This window comes from Aythya marila (assembly GCF_965140915.1).
Source record: "Aythya marila genome assembly, chromosome: 21".
Taxonomy (NCBI): Eukaryota; Metazoa; Chordata; class Aves; order Anseriformes; family Anatidae; genus Aythya; species Aythya marila.
The window spans coordinates 5,201,314-5,223,121 of NC_139062.1; the positions used below are offsets into that span (position 1 = coordinate 5,201,314).

At 49.0% G+C, this 21,808-nt stretch overlaps 1 protein-coding gene across 3 annotated transcripts; it reads right to left on the reverse strand.

The window, feature by feature from the left end:
- Positions 1-16,466: 16,466 nt before the first annotated feature.
- On the reverse strand, positions 16,467-21,736 carry LOC309886259 (F-box only protein 2-like). 3 transcript variants are annotated; one of them, XM_082776944.1, is made up of 6 exons: positions 21,603-21,736; positions 20,059-20,330; positions 19,241-19,367; positions 19,047-19,142; positions 18,506-18,641; positions 16,467-18,089 (listed from the first exon to the last, which is right to left on the reverse strand). In XM_082776944.1, exons 2-6 carry the CDS (start codon positions 20,306-20,308, stop codon positions 17,955-17,957), a joined length of 744 nt encoding a protein of 247 aa, XP_082633070.1. In that variant the 5' UTR covers positions 20,309-20,330; positions 21,603-21,736; the 3' UTR covers positions 16,467-17,954. The 3 variants fall into 3 exon arrangements, with proteins under 3 accessions (XP_082633070.1, XP_082633069.1, XP_082633071.1); XM_082776943.1 differs by having other exon boundaries at positions 20,059-20,334; positions 21,603-21,706; XM_082776945.1 differs by lacking the exon at positions 21,603-21,736 and having other exon boundaries at positions 20,059-20,374.
- Between the last annotated feature and the right edge of the window lie 72 nt (positions 21,737-21,808).

The following is a 21,808-nucleotide window of genomic DNA, read 5'->3' on the forward strand; positions in this document are numbered from 1 at the left end:
TTATAAGTGTTCTTAAAAATGCACCATCCTTCACTCGATGAGGTGTAATGAATCCATCATGTAAATACATGCTCAGGTGCAGAATGGAAAAATCCTTAGGGTATTTTTTAGGATTATTAGAGGGATGTTCCTTGAGTAGCTTGGCTTCTCTCAAAAGTAGTAAGAAAAAAAAAGTGATTTAACTGTGTACAATGCACAGATCATTTACTGGATGTTTCTTTATCAAAAGCATACTGGTGCCCTTCAGGCAAATGGGACTTTTTGTAGCTTGGTTGATGTTAAGAGTAGAAAGTTGAAGGAACTTGAGGAATAGCACACCTATGATGAGATCAAACTCTGAAGAGTGCATCTTCAAAATACATAACCAAAAAATTAGTTACTGATGCAAGAAATTGTTTGGAGAGACGCCTGAATTTGAGATTTCTTGTGCTCCCTTTTCTGCTCCGTTTTGCACTTCCAGTTTTCCTATGGAATACGGAGCAGAGGCTTTCTGAAGGTGCTGAGCTGGTTGTGGTTATCCCAGTGCTTGTGTGCCTGGTGCTGCCCCACGGGTGGCCTTGAACGACCAGTTCTGCTTTGGTTTTGTGCTGCACTTTCTGACTGCAGAACCTGGAACGTTTCCTAGAGTTTTGAGTATCTAGTTCACTGTTTTTCTACCAACAAATATTGGTGGGTGTTAGGCTAACACGAGGGTATGTCTCCGGGACATACATGTGATCACAGTTAATCAGGGCTGTGAGTGCTCAATGGGATTGATGCCAGGGCACTCAATCACATTCAAAATCAAACCTGCCTCTAAAATCCTCTTGCTGCTAGGCAAAAGAATACAATTTCTCCAGCTTACTGGGTGCACAGGGAGGGAATTATTCAGTATTGCAGCTGGAAGTGAGCTTTACATCTCTGAGCCAAGTTAGGAACATTTCCAAACTTCTGTTCTGACCCTAATTAATAGAATCCATTCTACTTTCATTGCATGTCATTACTTAACTCCTTAGAAAGGAGACAATTATGCTGGAGTGTTAATAACAGTATCCTAATTTAATGTTGCATGGAATGGCTGATGTGGAGCAAAATCTGGGATTCCATGGCTACAACCCTCCAGAATCTGCCTGTCCCAAAGGAGGCCTTTTTACTTTTCTGGGGTCCAGACTGAACTCACGTGAACCCCATTCTCATCAAATCCATGTGCAGCTGAGTGGAAGCTTCACATTACCAGCTGCCACCAGCCACAACCCAAACCTGCCCAAGTGTTTTTTAAAAAATAGGAGCAAGTATCTGAGTGTGGGACTGCCAGGCAGAAGGAGGGTCAGCAGGCATGGGGACAGTAGGTACCTCCTCTTCATGGCAGCCCTTTCTGTCCTAAATAACAATGCATCTCTCTGTAGGTGCTCTGTTTTAAGCCAGGTTGATGGTGTTCCCAGTTCTTACCAGGGCTCTCATGGGCTCTGCCACTGAGCTGCGACACAGAAAAATGACTTTTGAGTGCCTGCTAAACCCTGATGGCTTGTATTGTAAGCAATCGTGGGACTGGGCACTAGGGATGCTGAAGCTCTGCCAGTGGGGAGGTATTTGGGATGCTCGGGTGCAACTTTTCCAAGGGCTGTGTGTCTGTTCTGGTGAGAGCAGCACACCAAGCTCTTGGAGGATCCTCTGAAATCCCCCTCATGCTCCTGGGGAGGCTGCTGAGAGGTTTGGCTCTGCCACCTGCGGCTGGCAGGTCGTCACGATGGACAAGAGCAGCTCCTGGCACTGACAGACAGAAGATCCCTCTCCAGGGATCTTTCTCTCCTTGTATAATATCCTGTTAAGTTCATCTCTAAAAATTGCCATTTCTAATATTACAGCCTGAAAATGATGCTAAAAAGTTTCATTAATTGTTAACAGCTTATTATGGCTTTAATTACTGTTTTTAATGCTGGCTAGCTTTCTGTAGTATGAATCTGTTGCCTTTCATTTTCTTTGTTTTTTAATGTAAAGCACTCTGCTTTACCATCTAATTACAGTGGACTTCACAGAGTTAGCTGAGGGGCAGCATTAATTACCCTTTGCCCCAGCTCATCCCTTGATGCGTTTTCTAATTTTCTAATTATTTCTTTTTATGTTCTTTGCGTTGCGAAGGTGAGGAATGGAATTAAAAACAACCAGGAAGGTCAGGGTCTGGGGCAGGGGAACTTGTGTGCAAAACATCACCGACTGCTTTCACACACTGCTGACCTGGATGTGCTGGACTGTCTCAGGAAATTCAGAGCTGGGGTATCTCTCTGCACTGGTTTCCCTCCCTATTCTCTTTCTGCTCCTCATTTCAGAGAACTGATGGATTTCTTTCCCGCTCCGCCCTGCCACAAGGGCACAATCTGATGGCAGAGTGAGCAAGTAGAGGAAGATGGACAGAGGCAGCTGGCAGGATGCTGTGGCCAGGTACTCATTAAAGTCTCCAACTCTCACAGCAACCATTAACGACTAATTAGTCGTGCTACTGGTGCCACCGCTGCAGCACTGATTAATTTAAGCTCTCTCCACTGCACGCCATGCCCGGACTGCACCGTGGGGGCTGCGTGGAGGGCAAAGGCCTTGCTGGTACCAGGTTGAACCCTGCTTGGGCACCAGCCGAGGAGGTGGCTGTGCTGTTGGCCCCAGGGGTGGCCATGGCTTTGTCTGTGGGTCTGAGCATCCCCACAACTGGCCCTGCTGTTCTCAGTCCCCTCCTGAGCAGCAGAGGGTGCTCGCTGTTCCCCTGCCCTGCAGGCAGGAGATAGTTTGCAGGATGTGCTCATGGCCTGCGTGCTCCTCTGGCTCCTGCTCTAATTCACTAAGGCCCTGTGGTTTATTAACTGTGGTCTTGGCATGATGGATGGGGCTTGGTTAATGCGAGCCTGCCTTTGGTGCTGCTTCTTCAGCAGGTGCTGATTTGTTCTCTTCCCTCCTCTGCCTCAGAGCTGATAGAAACCTAGGATAGCTGATAGAAGTCCAGGATCGGGGTAAAGGTCTGTGATTTTTTTATTTATTCTTTTTTCCCCTCTGACATCTATATGGAAATGATCTTGTTCCTTCCCCTTCTACTCCACCAGCCACCTCCTCTCCCCCTCACCTTGGTAAGAGCCTGACCCAGTTTCGGGTGCAGAGGCACAGAAAAGCCAAACCCTGGACACGGGTGGGCTGCCTTGTGTGGGTGCCAGGGGCTTGCTGAGGGCAGGAGCAGGCAGCAAGCAGCGTGTTTGCCATCTGGACAGAGCCAGCACAGGCACAAAGCTGCCCCTTCCACCTGCAGCTGCACCTTGAGAGAGGACACAGCATCCCGAGGGCTTCCTGTGTGCTGATGGAGAGGAATTCACACCCTGGCTGCTCCATCTGCCTCTGCCTGCAGCCTCCAAGGAGCAACCAGGAGCTGCTGCCCTCACAGCACAGCACTGGGTAGAGACCAGAGCCAGCCCTGCCAGGGGACAAGGAGAGAGCAGTCGTGGCTGTGGGGCAGGACCCAAACTGGCCTGGCCCCGCTGGTGCATGGCTGGGATGCTGGTGCAGAGGCCAGGGGGAGGTTTATTAATTGCTTGGTGGTGCTGTGTTAACAGGGCCCATTTTCAGCTTTTTCTCTTCTGTTTTGAAACTGTGAAATGAGGCGCAGTAATCAAGGAAGGTTTTAATAACCATCCCAGCTCTGACATTTAAATTACAGATGGCATTTTCAATTAAACAGGCGCTCTCAGCAGGTTTAATTTAGCTATCAGTTCTGCTCTGTTCTTTAAGTGCTTTCTTAAAAACGGTGATGAATTTAAAACTTGCTCCAAAGAGAGGAGGAGCTGAGGAGGGATTGGAGCTGGCTGGAGAAGGGGAAGCCCCGGAGGATGCTGAGTGTGCAAAGGAAAGCCAGAGGCTGAGGAGTACAGAGGATGTGTGATTCCCCCAGTACAGATCTGTGCACAGGGTGCCCCACATGCTGCTCTTCTCAAATGTCACTTTGTGTGCCTGCATCTGTGCACAGTCACATGCAACACCATGCCTCCCAACACAGTGGGACTTGAGCATCCCGTCTGTTCTGCAGCTGGTCAGAGGTCTGCCTGCATGCCTGCCTCCCTTTGCTCTTCCCCTCGGTGTCCCACCTCTTTCCATCTTTCTGATGGTGATACCTTATACATGATGTTAAAAAATTAAAAATTTTTACAGTCATGTATGCTGTACTCCAGCTCCAGTGTGGATGGCTGTACCCAGGCCCTGGTGCTTTGTCTGGCAGCAGCCCTGATCTCCCCAGATGTACCTTTGTGTTATTGCACCTGTACTTCATGCTGCTCTGCCTCTCCACATGCATTACACACTGTCCTGTGCATGGTGCGCTCTCCCAGCAGCACTGCAGCCTACAGCTGTGGCCATACACGTGTGCTCTCACTTCACCAGGACGCCCCAAATGCACTTCCCCACGAGCTCACACTACTTAGTTTGCTCGCTTCTTTCAAGCGAGGCTGAGGCTGTTTGAAGCCCTGCTTAAATCTGACCCTAGCAAGAAAAGGCTGTAAGGAAGATGGTGGGAATTACTGTTTTGGATAATACCTGGTAAGCAGCCAGGGAAGGTGAGCTGTGTTTTTCCTTGCTTGTCCTTTTGTATACGCAGTGCACAAATCTCCAGGTGGTGGCCCCATGCTCCTGGCTTCTGCTTTTCTCCTTTCCTGGTTATGAAGCCTGGAGCTGGGCAGCCAGCCTGGGTGCCGGCTGCTGTTGGAAGAGGAAGCCACGGGGCTGCCTGCTTCCAGATCAGGTCCTGATCTCCAGTAAAAAAAACAAAACTGCCTGGCCTATTTTTCTTGTTGCATATGTGTTTCTAGTCCTCCATGGCAGAGCTCGTGATCCTCAAGGTCAGAAACATCTCCTGTTGTCTACATCCAGCTGAAACAGCTGCAGCATTGCCTAGCGCAATCACAGGTCAAGGATCATTTGTGATGCTGATGAGGGGAATTTATTTCAAGTAGTACAACTTGGGAAAACCCTGCTCGGGGCTGAGCTCCAAAGGAGGACAGGACTGGCAATTGCGCTGTCGGCAGCTGGTTCTGCACACTGTGAGGCTACAAAGATTTGGAAGTCACGGCTCGCTGGAGGGGGTGGTTCAGGATGGTTCAGCCCTCGTGTGCTTATGGCAACTGATCCTCAGCTGGGGGCTGATGCTACAGAGGTGCTGCATAAATTAAGGCTGCTGTCCTGGGCATTACTTTCAGGGGAACTGCCATGGGACATAGAGGAGAGCCTTTTCTGCCAAGGAGAGAGCCCGCTTCCCAGCAGCTGTCGTGGAGCCTCCTCTGTTTCTCTCCAGTGTAAAACAGGGCTGGATAATTTCATCACCGCTAATAACATTTCTAGCAAGGCAAGCTACAATAATGATAAGGGTAATTGAATCTCATGCTTCAGGGATAAGCTGAGCTCTGGAGGGGGATCAGGGAGGAATTTATTTCCCCCTCCCCTGTGGAAGCTGCTTTGCACAGCCGATCATTTGTGTTGAGAGGCTGTTGCTTTCCCTGGCACAGAGGCTAAGCTGACGTTATGGGGGGGCTCCAGGAGACCCCTGTTGCCTTCTGACTGTCTTCAGTCTTGGTGCTCTAATCTGGGGTTAAGGATGAGGTGCCAGCAGCCTCACGCAGGCCATGCCTCGCCTCCCCGTGTCACCACTCTTTGCTTTCTCCCCGAATGACTGCTGGCAGCTTACAGTGTGCTGGTTTCTGCAGGTGGGCACCAGGAGGCTGTGGTCAGGGCCTGCTGTGGAAGGTCAGCGAGAATGGATGAGGCTGCCAGGAGGAACAGAAGTGAGCTGCACCATTAGCATGTCACATCCCCCTGCAGCTGGCTTGGAGTAGAAAAATCAGGTGAGCATCTTCTGATAACAGTAAATTGTTCTGTGTCCAGAGCACCGACTTGGCTTTGGGAAGGTGAGTTAACCTACAGGGGCACACAATGACATGAAGGATATGAAACCAGGCTGTCCTGGGAGTCACCAAGAGAGTAACGGTACCATCAGTGGCTAATGTCTGTGGGCTTTGGATCATCTGCAGAACTTGGGAAGTCTCCCTTTACCTGTCTGTCCCATCGAAATTCCTAGGATTTCTCATATGTACAATTGCAGGACCAAAGTTGTCTGGAGTATTTATGGTGGACACTTAATTTCAGGTAGTATAATTAGAGAAAATCCTGACTGGGTCAAACCTTAGAGGGGGCCTCAGAAGCAAAAAGCATTTCTGCATTACCACTTTTGTGTTATCATTTTCTAATCCCATCTAGAGGTGGATGCATTTCAGTGGGGTCTAAGGGGATCTCTTAATACCCTTTTCTTACCTCAGAGGAACACTCTTTAATTACCTCATTTGTGCTCATTTGGAAGCTTAAAGCATTCAGAGCTGTGGGAATGTAAGGAGCTATGGAGGACAGTACACCGTTACTCATTAGGAATGAGCCACGGAGTGCTGCAGCTCAGCTAAACAGAGCTCTGCATCCCTGGGGTCCTTTCACACCTACCTGATGAGGTGGAAGCTCTCAGTGAAAAGACCTGGCTGGGCTGGAGGGGGGAGATGCCTGGCGTGGGGTGGGAGAAGGATGTCAGCAGCCAGCAAGTCGCCCTTGTTCCCTCCCTGTGCTCCATGGCCATCCTTTCGGATGGATTTATTCCCTCAATGCTTGGTCTGGATGTGAACAGGCAGTAGAGCTGTCTCAAGGTCAAGTGGGCATCTGAGACCTTGAAAATGAAGTGACGTGTTCAAGTCATGCGAGGAGACTGCAGAGCAGCATATTGAGCCCAGAAGCACAGAGGTGTTAGCGATGTTCTGGAGTCTCTTCTCCTAGGAGAGAACCTCCAAGCTCAGCTGTGCTAGTCCTGGAAAGAGAGCCCGAGAGGCAGGAAAGCATTGCTAGTCATATTTTTCACCTTAGCAGCTGTGAATTATTCATTGAACTCCTCTGGCTGGGAAAAGGATTTCCAGTTCATTATTTAGTGATTTCTTCAGAAGCATTGCACTCTTTTCCTGGGATCTCTTTAGGGGCAGGAGAAATTTCTCCCCTTGAATCTTCAAGGAGTCCTCTGCCATGTGCCTCTGCTATTTATTCTTTATAATGAAGCTGCTAGAATTAATTCCTAAGAAAGACAATGTAAAGAAACATCCCTGTCATTAATCAGTCCTCAGAGCTGTGGTTAAAAGATTTCCAGGTGGCAAATGAATGCCTCAGTGGGCTCTGTCAATTGACTCATGATGTGATTGACTGATGGTGTCTAGTTTCATATCAAAGCTGTCCTTGATGGCTACCACCCGGCTCCTTTCCCAGCTGTGAGCGCAGAATGAATTGGCTGCGGTGGGATTTGCAAAAGCCCTGGTGACCGTGCTAGGAAGGAGTCCAACAGAAGAGCTGGAGCCTCCGCTTGGTGGCCTGGGACTAAGTCTCTCTTGAGGCTACCAGTCCCCTAAGCACCAAGAGTGTTGGTGTTAACACCATTAAATTTCCTTGGTTGCGGATCTGTGCCATGCAGCAGCGTCACCCCTTGTTTATCAGACAAAATCTGCGTTGTGTTTGTTGCCTCTGCATCATGGCATCTCCGACAGAGGCTGCTCTGTGCCGTCATGTCCTGTCTGCCTGTCCTGGGGTGACTGTGACAGTGACACGTCTCCTGCCTACAGTCCCACAGGTGATGACATTCACACACCTGCCATGAGGCACGCTGAGTTTTTGGCTCAGGAATTGTTCTTTTCTTTTTGTCAGCCCTAGTGCTTTGTACAAATGCACGCACTACAAGCTCGGGCTGTTGTTTCCATGGGGCACTCGCTGTTTTCTAGAGGTGTTTCATCCTTATCTAGTAATTTCTAGGGTTACACGTAGGGTTATTTCTCTGGGTCTGCTTCCAGGGGGAACTGAGATAGTGTCAAGTAGTTAATTGGGCTCCGTGGTGTCTGAGGCCGACTTCAGACTCCCTATTACCTGTGTGGATGAGCCAGGTGAGTGCTGCTGTGCATGCTGATGAAGACAGAAGTCTTCTGTGAGAGTCTGCCAGGCTGTGGGGGTGATGAGCAGAGCTGAAGGTAAGGCCTGGAGATGGGGGGGACAAGCAAGGCAGTCGGCTGGAGCAAAAAGAGGACACTGGGGGTCTTTGTATGGTATCCCATGGCACATTCAGATGGCTGCGTGTTGTGTCCCATGTATTGCGCTGACTGCTTTGGTTTGAGCCTGCCATGCAAGGCCTGCCTCTTTGCAAGGCGTATAGCTCAGCAGGACTCGTTCCCAAGAGAGCCTGCAGAAGGCTTTTGGAAGTCCAGAGGAGCAAAGTGAATTAGATGAGGCGTGAAGTCTGTGCTGAAAGTCACAGTCCAGAGAAAGGCAGCAGGAGTTCCTCTAGACGGGAATCGCTCCCACCGCTGCTATTCCCACCTCCTCCTATCCGAGCCCATCGGGGAGGAAATGTGAGGAAAGGGTTCGCAAACAGCCTGGAACAGCTCGACTGGGGCTCCTGGGTGACAGTGCATAAGTCATCAGGAAAACAGCAGCCCCTCTGCATTTCAGTCAGCTCAAATGCTTTCTGGTGATACAGGCCAGCCGTCTGGCAGGTCTGCAGCAATGGGAGGGGAAAACAGGCCTGATTAAATTATTCAGGCAGTTCAAAGGTCTCTGCAGGCAGCTGCTGCTCATGTGTGTGTAGGGGAAGGTCGTAGCAGCACTGATGAGTGTAACAGGTAAGGGAGGAGACCCAGGGTGGGTTGCTGCAGCCCGGCAGTTCTTGGTTTAGGGGTATTGGCTGTTCTGCACTGCACCCCAGGGGCTCAGCAGGACAAGTTGCAAGGCAGATGGCCCTGCCTGGCAGCGTGCTGCTCTGGCAGGGGTCAGCATGGCCCCTTTCTTCTCCTCCTGTGGTCAGCACCCTCCAGACATGCTCAGGTAGAGAGAGCTTGTGTGGATTCCCATCTGACACCAACAGGATTTTGTTATCGGGGGAAGTAGACTTGATGCTGATGGGGCTTGGAAATGAAATGTCATTCATTTTGCATGCAGGCAAAAAGCACAGTAAATGAAAGGATTAGATAGAGTATGCATGAAGGGAAAAGCTCTTGTCCTGATCAATAATTTAAAAATTCCCAAGCGAGAGTTAGAGCCGAATGTTCAAAACAGTTATTTGAGGCTTAAAAAAATAGGAAGCAAAAGAAAAAGCCAAAAACCTTCCAAGAAGCTGTTTAAGACTAGTTTGCTCAGCTTTACTGATTGCACTTGAGCTGAGGGTTGAAGTTAAACCTAATTCACTTACGCATTTATGAGAACATACATTTACTTCTGTGACAATTGACCTGGACTCTGTCCATGTCATGATAGCATCAGGAAGAATAAAAAATTTCAGGAAAGCCCTGTGCAGTTATGGAAGTGGCTTTGTCTTACTGAGATCATTGCACTGCAAATGCTTTTTCTTAATGGACGCTGATGGTGGCCGTGTGCTGTGCTGGAGGCTGTACAAAGCGGTGAGTGGCTTGGCTGGGGAGGCAGCAGGGTTCAGAGAATGGGGCTGTGGGCTTGGAATTCATCCCTGTGCTTGCAGGCTTCCTGCACGACTCCTAGCTAAGGCCGTTTTATGTCTCTGCCATCCCTGTGATAAAATAGGGATGATAGCTCATGGAAAGTAAAAAAAAATATATATATCTGCTGATGGTTCAGAAGTACCTAAGTACATGACAGCCCTCATTCCTGGAACAAGCACTGTCTAGATAGAGATCAGGAATCAATGTATGCTGTGTTTCTTCTTTTTTTTTTTTTTTTAAGGATGATCTTGTCTTTAAACCTTGCTTGCCTGTATCAAAGCCCTTTCCCCACCTCTTTTCCATCCATACTGGATTCCAAGCTGTACGAACACAAGTACTGACCTTCATCATTGTCCATCAGCTGCACCTCCTTTTTTGTAAGGAGCATGGCAACCCTTAGCTATGGCAGCTTCTAATTTCTTTGAGCTGCAACACCCAATGGCAACAAGTTTATATTTTGTTTGTTTGTTTTTTTCCTTACAGTCACTGTTACCATTATTCCTTCCAGACAACAAAGAATTCCTCTGCTTCTTCCAATGTACCATATTAGCTTTTCAGCCCTCCTTAACCCCAACCCTCTCCCAGTGGTGACATGGTCCCCGAGGGGCTGCAGCAGTGCTTTGGTGTCCTGGTGTCCTCTGATGGGAGCTGGCTCTGCAAATCTGCACTGTGCAGGATGGGGCAGCATCTGTAAGGGGCTTTTGGGGCTGCTGCCTGATTTTTTTTTAAATGTTGCTTAGAAACCAAACAATATTACCTAACTCCACCAGATCTGCAGTGCAGAACTCATTGCACAAGGGGAAAGGAGTTTTTTTAATTTTTATTTTCTACTTTTTTCCTTTTACAAGAAATAACTCATTTTTCAGCTGTTGGAGAAGGTAGTAATTGATCTAGAGCTTTGCAGCTTGCCTTCCGGAATGGTTTTATTCTTAATGTAGAAATAAAACTCTGTTAGGTCAAATACACAGCAATAAATACAAGAAGCACATTAGCTTTAATATATTGGATTATTCCACTTGGTGGTGACGGGGAAAAAAACAAGATTTAATTCCCCTGGCAATGCAGGCAAAGAAAATCACTTTCCCTGCCCATTTTTTTTTTTCTGTTAAGTCATTTTTGTCTGTCAATGCCATTGCTGCAGGCTTTGACAGGGTTTAATTTAATTTTTTTTTTTTCCAACCTGGTGTGAAAATAAGAAGTATTTTCTCCAAGTAAATCGTCCACAAATTCACTCGATGCCTCTTATTTCTTGCTTACCAATTCCCTCCCTGGCAGGACGTGGGGAGCTGGCGCGAGCTGGTGGGGATGGGCAGCTCCCAGCTCAACCCCACAGTTGGAGGGGGGCAGAAAGTGCCAAAGTCCTTCATCAGATCCCATAGCCACTGCTTGTGCCAAGCCTTCCTGTGTTTTCCTGGGAGACTAATGGCATTAGATCCTTTTCCTACAGTCCCCCCTTGTCTACAGACTTGTTTCCTGCCAGGGACAGGACAGATGGGAAGAGGCGGGGAGGAAGAGGCAGGAAAAATCTCCTTGCTTGTCATCCTGGCAACAAGATGGGTGGAAGGTGGCTCTGCCGTGTTCCAGTCAAATACCTGAGACTGCATCAGAGATTTAGCTTGGATAACGGAGCTGAAGCGTGTTGGCACGGCGAAAGACAAGATTTGCAGAGAGGGTGAAGCCTTTGTAGCTGAAATGCTTTGGAAAAGGACCAGGTGATTGTCAGGAGTGATGTGCAGATGGGGGACATATCTTATAGGCGGGGGAAAAGGGTTAGGCAAGGCCACGTTTTGTGGCTGTTTGTGTGGGGGGTGCTTTTGTTTGTAAAGCATCTCCCTCCTGTGCAAATTGGCAAGGAAGCAGCAAGGCAGGAGTCTCTTCATGGTGAACTGAGGCTCTGTGCTGTATTCATCTGTCCAGGCAGAGTTATCGCTCCAATAAGCAGGGCTCCTCCACCGGCACCTAGACGCTATCTGATTGTATTTGTCTAAAACGAGAGAGACTTCACAATAATCCTGCTGGCAATTAATTGGCTTTTGTTCAGCAAGAGTGAACAAGATCTCATCTTAATCTGCTTCATTATTTCTCCTTGTATAGCAGAGTCAACACAAGATTAGGTTTAATTTACAAAAAAATGCAAAGTCATTACTCATATCTGGATCGGGATTTTATCTGCTTCGTTTTGCAATGCTTCATGTGTCAATATTAACGAGAGGAGCTGCGCGCTGTGTGGTGAGGTGGAAATGGCACCACTTGACTTCAGGACCTTTTGGAAGGGTTGCAAGTAGCAGAGCTTTGATATCATCCCTCCTTTATCCCTCATCTCCTGCCCTTCCTCAGAGGAGAAGCTGCTTGCTTAGGAAAGCCAGCCTCTTTCCACAGGGCAGTGGACTTGCAGCTGGTGCTCTTGTGCCCTAACTCTTTGTGCAACAGCAGCCTGGGGTGTGCATCTGGAAAAGAGCTTTGGGAAGCCAAAAGGAAAAGTTTGGGGTCCACGAGACAGGGTGGCTGAGTTGATGGGGTCTGAAATGTACTTGTACTATAAATATATATATGTGAGTGCTCATGCAACCCTCTCATTAGCCAGGCTCCCCTTCCACCCAGTCCCCTCCAGGCAGCTGGCTCACGGAGCAGTTGCAGCATGGTGGGTGTCCCCTGGTTTCCCAAAGACACCACCTGCTCCTGCAACATGCTCAGTGAGAGGCATCTCCTTGCTGATGCCTGCTGCCCTCCCTGGTAGAGCCGAGCTCCTGATGCAGTGGGATGTGCTCCCCCACGATCCATCAATGCAGCGAGCTCACTTGAGACTTTATTGTGGCCTCTCTGCCTTCCTGGGCGCGCTGATTGCGCCGCAGTTAATGGGTCTGCACAGATAGCAGCTCCAGATGAGTTGCTCTAAGTGCCTGCAAGGGAGGTTAGCCAAGGGCATGTGTAATGTAGCTGGGACTCTCCTCTTGTTAGGAAGGGCTGTGGAACTTGGCACGCGAGGAAGGCAGCGAAGTGGCTGCAGGTGCCCGGGCAGGGGGTGGATGGGGATGCAGGCAGTCCTGCTCCGGGTGTGATTCTGCTGATTCTCGTGGGCTGGGTTAAGAAGATGCTGTGCAAGGACAGGAATGTTGCTGATGTAGGTGATGGTCTTACTAAATCAGCGTCTTAGGATGGGGTTGGAGGAGCTGTGCTGCTTCTGATGGGATTTGAAAGCCAGGCCTTTAGCTGTGTCTAAGAAAGCTTTCCCTGCTCTCCAATTAGTGTGTTATGGCTTAAAAGGTGGCCTGCATCCAAAACAACTGTGCAGTGGGTGTTGCTTGCACAAGAGGCAGCTGTGCTTCCAGGATGCGTGGGGTGTGGGTGTCCCAGGTGGCAGAGATGAGCGTCAGGGGCTGGCAAAGCTGCTCTGCAAACCACGGCAGCAGTATTTAAACAGGACAGGGAGAGAAAACGCCAACTTGAGCCTAAACTGAAGCCAGCAGAGACAAGGAGCAGGGGTCAGCAACAGGCCCCCCAGATATAACACTCACTGGGGACCGCTTGCACTAAATTATTCCGCATCTCTCGGTGCAGAGTCGCCGAGCAGAGGAGCCAGAAGCACCCGAGGCCGGGTGGCTCCCGGCTCGCTGCCTGCAGCCCGAGTGCCCTCTGCTGTCCCTGCAGCTCCGCGGCCCCGGCAGCGAGCCCTGTGCGGGGGCACAGATGAGGGCTGGTGACCACCGAGGGGGTTTTGGACATCGACCCTGCCTGGACAGCTAATAGGACTGTGTCCGGAGTGCTGTCCTGGTGCTGTCAGCTGGCTGGGAGGAGGTAAGAGCAGTCCGGTTGCCCTGCTGCAGTCTTTCCTTGCGTGAGACAAAGCTCTAGTTCTCAAAAAAAATGAGGGAAGGCAATCCACAGCCCGAAAGTATGCTTGTTTGGCTCTATCTGGCTTAATGTTCCCGTGGCATTTCTCCCTTAGGAAGCAATCTTAACCACACACCTTCTCTAGGCTGCTCTGGTTTGTCTGGGTGCTCCTCGCTGTGTGTGCAGGCTGCTCTGCACGGAGGTGCTCAGCTCTGGTGCAGCTGTCTCATGCAGTAGTGATGTTTTCCAGCCTCCACGAGGCTTTTCCCAGCTGAACTCATTATGGCTGTTACCTCCCTAATTCCAAAGCACGCCTCCCTAGTGGGAAAGTGTCATTAGGCCCTTTATTCCTGACAGCTAGGAGACTGAGGAGACTGGGCACTCAGGCCCTAAGGATGTCAGGACAACACAGCTGGATGGAAGGAGAAGCAGGCATCAGGTCAGCCTAGTTGGATGCCCAGGGGATGGAGGCTTGTTCCCTTTCTTGGTGTTTGCCACTTCTTAGAGGAACTCTGATCCTGACAGGTGTGTGGGCCAAATAAAGGATGATCCACTGGTTTTCCATCCCATTTGGGACCATACTTCCCTGCTCGATGCCCTGCTATCCTGGCTTTCAGGAGCTGCCATTCACAGCCTCTACAAAGTGTTTGATTTAGGAGGAATCAATCTCCTAAATTATCCTCCCTTTTAAACTGGCTAGAACAGCTGGGCTGCAAGCAACAGGGAGTTGTTTTTCTCCTCCTCCCCCCATCTTCAAATGGTTTTTTGAATGTCTGGTGGGGGAGCAAACTCCTCCATCTGTCCACAACCTCCCCAGGTGGGTAATAATAGATGCTTCATGTAGAAAAATTCAATTAGACTTGACAAGAGATCTATGTTAGTGCTTCCTTGCCAGGGCCCCATCTTGCTGTGCTCTGTTCCTCTGCAAGAGACCGACTGTGGAAGCTATTGTGGAAGAAAGGGGGAGGGGGTAAAACAAACAAGCACTAAAAAAAAAAAAAAGCAACCACCCTTTTGAAGTCTAATGGCATTTATAGCCAGGACTGGCTGGGGTGGGCTTTGTAAAAAAGAAAATTGGAGAAGGTTCTTGAATAACTGCAGCCACCAAGATGCAATTGGCTAGGCGGGATGTCAGACTCCACGTGTGGGACGAATGCCAGCTGCTGAGGGCAGGAAGGGACCCTGTGGAGTGCTGCATCTAGGGCTTTTCTTAACATCTCTGAGCACTAAAGCAGTGAGGGGCAGAGGTGTGTTCATGCGTCTTGGCCAAATGTGAGTGGTTGGCACCTTTTAAATGTTCACCAATTTCCATCATCCAGGTGTTTTGTTCCAACAGGAGGGCTTCAGAGGGCATTTCCATTCTTTATTTTGTGTAGCTCACTACTACGCATAATGGTGATCTGCCCCAGAGATGGCTGTGGTGCACTGGGGGCTTGGTGTGCAAAAGAAATATGAGCACACTGCACAGCTCTGGTTGCCATGCTCAGGGCTGGGGAAAGAGCTTTTGCTGTGTGTATTTGTTGTTTGTTTGTTTAAGTGTCAAATGTTCCAGCAGCTCTTGGTTTTGTACTTAATGCTCAGATTTCTAAATATTTTGCATATAGCTGATGAAAACATCTGTTAAAATTTCTGTACAGACCTCTTCTGTCTGTATGGCATGTGACATGTCTGCATTGGTAATCAATGTTCCCAAAAGCTACTGATAGTGTCACGCGGGTGTTTGCTCCTATTGGCATAATAGAAAGCAGAAGGAACTCCCGTTGGTCACTGAATCGTGCGATATAGCCCTTTAGTGGCTGAGCATGTTAATACATTTAAACCGTTTTGTCACAGTTGCACTGACTTTCTGTAATCCTATGAAATTGTGTGGGCTCAATTTCCATAGCCTGTAACATGTGGGAGCCCATTAACTTCCTGTGCTCTGTTCAGTCTTGGACAGAAGTGTCATAATTGTCTAGGAATGGGATGTATGTATGTGTGTGGTGTGTTCAGACTCCTCGTGTTTGATCAAAATTCAAAAGGCATTAGGAGCAAAATATTTATAATGGCTCAAGCAAGCGAGAGTTATTTTCCAAGTACACAGACACCCGCTTCTTACGCTTGCATTCAGCCATGTCAGTGCTAGAGCCCTGCTGCAAGGAGCAATCGGTCTCCTGAGGTCGGTGGCAGTTTTTGCAGAGCTCTCCTGAGCAGGGGTAGTCGTTCTCCTTTGTGAATCTGTGAGACATTGAATGTCATGGAAAGCACATCTTGGAAAGTCAGGGCAGCTCTGTAGGATGCCCCTAGCAGTCAGTGTGAACATCAGGCCTGCTGGCATAGGGAGGGAAAGCCCCTGGCAGCTGCATTCATTGTAAAGTTGCTGCCGGGGAGGCTGTGTGCATTTAGGAGTTCAGCCTAGGTAAGCCTAAGGTGGGGACCATGGCCCATCCTGTATTTATAAGGCCCACGATATCTGAAGGCTTAATCCTGGGGTTTATCCTGAGCGTAAGAAGGTGGCTTAGGAAAGGTTCAGTTTTACAGTTGCATCAAGACCTGGTGTATTGATCCTACATGTATTGCTGTACTGATTCCTTAGGGACAGACCAGGGCCTCATTTCTTCTGTGGAGCAGGTCTCTGGCAGTGAGCTGAATATTAACTAGAAATTTGGTTGGCCGCGCTAAAGGCTGTGCTGAATAAAGCTGCATTGTGTGACAGCGTGTGCAGAGGCAACAGAGAGGGAGGAACTGAACTGGTTCTACTCTCTCCTGGGTCAGAACCACAGCTGAGCTACAGCTGCAGATGACCTGAAGGGTGTGGGTCAGGGATGGATGTTGTAGGAGCCTTTCTGAACCTCCTCCATGCCTTGCATGAATTCCTGTTACCTTTTGAGTACATCCATGCCCGTAGCTGCTCTGCAGAACCATTGCCCGTCAAGTGCTTCTGACAGGTTCAGGTTGCTGGGGTGGGGAACAGTGTGTACCTTTTCCTGGGAGGCTCGTGTTATTATACCATATGTAAAGCCTCCTGGTTTTTGGATGGGACTAGTTGACACCTGACTCCACTGGAGAGAGAAAAAGCACACTTAAGCACATGAAAACAAATACCCAGCACGCAAAGGAAGAACCACATACAACTGTGTCATTTTTTTATTACATTTTCCTGGACTCTGGCTTGGCACAATTGTGGTTTGAAAGGCTAGTGTGCCCGAGGCAGCTGGGTGCAGCAGTGCAGAAAGCCTGATGAAGCAGAATGCACACAAAGTGACCAGCTCAGATGTCGCTGTCTTTGGCTCCAGGTGATACCAGTACACTGCACTTGTACCGGTGTGCTTTGCTGCCAGGTGGCATCCAAGTATGTGCTCTGCCTGGGCAGGCCAGGAAGAGAAAACAGATGGACGCAAAAATGGAAGCACCTAGCTCTGGGCAATGTCTGAGGATGCTTTTCTGAGGGGACTGACTAGAAGGGACAGGCTTGGCTCAGGGAAGCTTAGATGTTTCTGCTCAGGATGGGGGCTCACAGCCCTGAGTGATACCCAGAGGCACTGGTGGGCGTATGTACAAAGTGCTGTCTTGGTGAGCATATGGAGCGAAGGCAGGCGTGTACTTCTTGCAGACACTGTTAGCAGGCAGGAAGAACTGAGATCAAGCAGAGCTAATGACAGCTTTCTGTGTGAAGAATATTCTGTGAATCTCCTGCCTGCAAAGAGCCCCACTAGATTTGCATGAAGCAAGCAGAGGCCAGGAAGGAGCAGACGCATTTTGTTTTCGCTTGTTCCTGGGCCCCTTCTGCAATTTGCTTGTGAGACATTTCCCCAAGTCCTCGTCCTTCTCACAGCAATTATTCTCAGTTGCTGTTTGAGAGCCAAATGAAGCTCCACAGTGCACACCAGAGTGGTTTCAGTTCCCAACACTTTCCCTGATAAATAGATGCTGGGAAAATTGTAATAGAGAAGGATTCAATCCCTATTGCTTGGCATTATCATCTCTCACAATTAAAACAGGGAGCAGCACTTAGCAGACAAGCTAGAGCTCATCTAAGGCAGGCCATGGCATCTGTCACTTACAAATGGGAGAAGCTAAGATCCTCACCACAAGCCATGGAAGTAGTTGGTGACAGAGCTGGGATGGTTACTCTGGCTTTCCTGGTCTGTTCTCAGCAGAGACACAATGTCTGTGCTTTCTTTTTTTGTCCTGTATTATTTTTTTCCCCCTTCTGAACTTCCTGAAAATAAGCCCAGAGTTCTCCTTAGAGTTAACAGTGCTCAAGTCTGGGAAGGAGAGGCATGAGAGTATCTAGTGCAGGCTGGGTGTTCATGGTTGGGGTGATACTTCTCAGGAGAGCAGCAAGGTTTCCTTCTTGGTAAGGATTTTTAGGTAATCTTATGTGCAACAGAGAACATCAGTGCAACTATGAGGCTGTCTTGTGTGGTTTCACCCATCTGTTCCTATTCTTTGCATAGTCCTCTTGAGGAGAGATGGATGGTGGCCCCTGGCATCTGGCACGCACATTCATACGGGAGTTGTATGCTCTACAGCCTGGAAGCAGCACCATGCAGAAGCCATCCAAAGCCCGTGGGATGGCCTGAGGGAAGTCAGCTCTGGCAAGCAGGCCCCTGTTCAGCTCGGCTATGGTTCCACCATCACGCTGCTGTTGGTAACACGTACGCCATACCATCCCTTCCAGAACAGCGTGTCCTGGCCACCGTGCTCAAAGCAGACAAAGCGGACCCCAGGACCATAGTTGGAAAAGGTGTAGGAGATCTTTGGGGTGAGAGAAACAAAACGGTTGTTGGTAAGTGTCAAACCACCACAAACCTACTCCTCAGTGCACAGGGCCTTCAACCCCACCTGCCCCAGCCATACCTACCAGCCTGGGTAACAGTGGGAAAGGAGTTACTGGGAGTGCTTTGCCCAAGCTCTATTCAAAGGCCACTGAACTTCTCCCATATCTTTCAAAATCCTACATACTTGTAGTGATGGCTCAGCAAGCTTCCAGGTTTTATCTAAGATACCTTTGCAGTATAATTCCTCTGCTCAATCAGAGTCATGGCTCCACAGAACTTCTGACAGAGCCTTCTCCTCCCCCAGGGTAACTACTCCCTGCATGTGTTTGCTTAAAAATACTCCTTGTTCATGCAGGTTGGGTGTCACCTGCTGAAACTACAGCTGTCACTCACCTCAGTCCAGTTGGCATCATTGTCCTGTGGGATGGCAATGGTCTCAGTCTTGTACTCAGCCAGCACATCCTCATTCTCTGAAAGCAGCTTCACATAGAGCTCGTAAAGGCAGCCAGCATCACTGCGTCCTGCGTACCTGCAAGGGAGACCCAAGCTGCCAGCCTTGTCTCTGTGAACTTGACAAAGCGCTAAAGCAAGTAGTTGTGTCCTGCTGAATGGCTGCAATGTTGGCTTCAAACCAAGGTCCCAGGAACCTGAGGAGATCGGTAGAGGTAGAAGACTGTAACCGTTCTTACCCCAAACCACCACCTGTCCTTATTCCCCAAAGGAATCTGGACTTTAGATGTCTTGGGCACCAACAGCTTGAAGCCTCTGGAGGCTGCCAGTGACAGCCAAGATCTAACCCTGTCCTACAACTAGAATGACACCAGAAAGGATGCAATGGGGTAAGAAAAAGGGTTTTAAGGCCCAGTGCAGGTATATGCCCTCCCTGCTCTTCCTTGACTTTCTGCTGGCCTTCTGGGGCATCCTTGCTACTTACCAGTCTTTCACCACAACTTTAGGCTGGGTTGTATCCATCAGCTCTTCCCAGTAGCCCTCAGCTCTCAGGTCGATGACCTGCGACTTCCGACACCACCTGAAATACAAAGATGTTAATTGGTAAAACAACCTCTCCTGAGGCTAGGGGAAGCAGAATTGTACCCTTCCCTGAATAAGAGAAGAAAGCAGCCTTACTCATAAGATGTAACAAAGTATTTATGAACTCCTTCACTAGGGAATTCTTTTCCAAAGTCTCCAGGGAGCTCTTCAATTTTCCAGCCATCACCTCCATTATGCACATCTCCCCAGTGTTGCAAGTCTTCTGTAAATGGTAGAGAAGCAAGAATCTGTTTGGTCATACTTTCCGTGGGCCTGGGGAATCTGACCACCTCCCACTGGGACTTTCCTGTAGCTTGTGACAGATGTGTTGCTACATGTAGTGCTAATTTTATATGTGGATCCTGGAGATGTTTAAGTAGAGGTCTGGCAAAAACATTTAGTTTGGTTGAACATCAGTAAACTTGAGCATTCCCCACCAAAATGGCTATGTATATGTGGGCTTATTTAAGAAAATAATAGTGAAATCACTTAGGTGTTCTGTTGTCTCAGCACTTTCATGTCCTATTATAGAAGCAGTCTGGGAAAAGCTGATGATTCTTTATTTCATTTCTGTTAGCAAATCACCATCATATACTAAATTCCTTGTTTTCTGTTCTCACTAGTGATATTTTTAGAACTTTGAGGAATATTGTTGGTACATAGTTAAATAGTTAAGCTGTGTATCTTACATAACATTGATGTCAAATAGAGCCCTTTACAAAGGCTGATTTTGACAGGAGGCCACCTTGCCCGTTAAGTTATTTGACTGCATGCATGAAGTGATTTAGGTCTTGAGTAAGAAGAAAATGCTGCACCCTGATGGCAACTAAGATCTATGTTAAAGACTGGAGATGCCCAGTGCCTAGTGACTGGCCTTCTCTTCAATATTGGGGCTTGTTATGCTTGTCTCTCACCTTCGCCACAAGGGTTTTTGATGAGATTCCTCCTTTTCTTACTCAGGAAGTAGAAGTTTTGCCAATTCTCTGCATTCTCCTCTGACTCTGTTCCAGTGAGGCCTTCCTGCTGACACTTCAGGATCCAGAGAGCAGCTCCATCGACCAGGTTCTTCCACTGGCAGCAGACCAGGCGGCATGCCAACACCAAATCCACTGCAGGTATGGAAGCCAGGATTCTGATCAGGACTGCTTCAGGGAGGGACTCCATTCTTGGGTCAGGCTGAATGGGGCTGTCTGAGAGAGGAGGCAAGGGGTAGTGACACAGTGCACCATCAGAAATGGGGTCTCTTGCCCCCAGTAATGCCAAGCACTGAGGCATTAGGGAAAATAATCATCTTTATCTGAAAGGCAGGTGCAGCATGATTTTAGGGGTCTTCTTAACCTAAAGGCATCTGGACCCCTACTATTACTACCCTGAAGGATGTTTATAGATTAATATTTTATGTTGTAAGTGAAGACCTTAGTTAAATCTATCCACAAAATGCAAGTACCTGACATATACAGCTGACATATTCAGTGTCCTAGACTGGAATCACTCCTTCCCCAAATCTCCACTTATTAAAAAAAAAAATCATCTCTCAGTACTGACTTCTTGTGAGGAGGGATTGCTGCAGGCATCTGGGTTTGTTCTGCCTTTTTAAGAACCTCATTGATGACAAATGCTGCAGAGCAGTACCTAAATATCAGCGGTGAGCATCTTGCCAAGCGCTTGCAGTGGTTGTTGGTTCTATATCTGGAAGGCCTCCCCTCAAGGGGTTGGCACTTAATGTCCTTAGTCATGAGCCTGTATAAAGCACAGGTCTGAGTATGAAATACCTTAACTGCATTATTTTCAGTTAAACTTCCTTTTTGTATGGTCTTAGCAATTGAGGTAAAAGCACATGCTTCTAACTTATTTGCTGGTTCTGCCCCCTGATTCTCAATGGCTCTCTGCTACCTGGGCTTTAGGGCCAGATGCTGCAGAAATAAGGACGGATGAGTGTGCAGCTTCAGAGCTCCGTGTCGTCGGTGTGGGATGCGCTGTGACTCTGCTTTTAGCCCAGCTGAGCCCTGATGCTGGGAAGCTGTCAGGTCTGCAGTGAGCTGCACAGAGCCAGGCTCCTCAGGAGTGAATCATTAAGCCTAGGAGAGCATTATTAACAGCGCGGATCAGATATCCTGACAGTGCTACGTGATGAAGTACGGGCAGTGCCAAATCGGGCAAGGAAGGGAAGAAATAGGAAGTGGCCACTGTAACAGCATCCTAAATCTAGGTGGCCCGGAGGCAGAGCTGTCTTCTCCATCTGCATTGCAGCCCTCAGAGGGAAAAGTCATTTAAAACTCGCTGGCTTTTAGGGGGCAGGACTGGGGTTCTCCTATTTCCCCCTTTCTAGCGCCCTACTGCAGTCCTGGAGGACAAAACACGTTTAAAACCCAACGACAGAAGCATGCTGGCTAAATTCCCTGCAGGCATTTCCCATGCAGACCCCCTTGGGCTCCCCTTTTCCCTCCCCTCCCCTCACCTCACCGGGCGGCTCCCTCCACCTCAGGCGGGAGCGGGGCCGGGCCGGGCTCCCCTCATAAAGCGCCGAACGCCTCCTGGCTCCCTCCTCAGGCCCGGCTGCTGCCCTCCGTCCCGGGGCGAGGGCAGGCTCCGGGTGCTGGATGCCGCAGCCCGGGGCGGGGAAGCAGCTGAGGCCCGGCCCCACGTCCCCTCCCGTCCCCTCCC

Excerpts from the sequence above, each read along its gene's own strand:
- LOC309886259 (XM_082776944.1), bottom strand. The coding sequence starts at position 20,308 with ATGGAGTCCCTCCCTGAAGCAGTCCTGATCAGAATCCTGGCTTCCATA. Across the intron at positions 19,368-20,058 it reads CAAAAACCCTTGTGGCGAAG|AAGACTTGCAACACTGGGGA; the intron begins GTGAGAGACAAG and ends TACCATTTACAG. Across the intron at positions 18,642-19,046 it reads AAAGTTGTGGTGAAAGACTG|GTACGCAGGACGCAGTGATG; the intron begins GTAAGTAGCAAG and ends TCTCCCTTGCAG.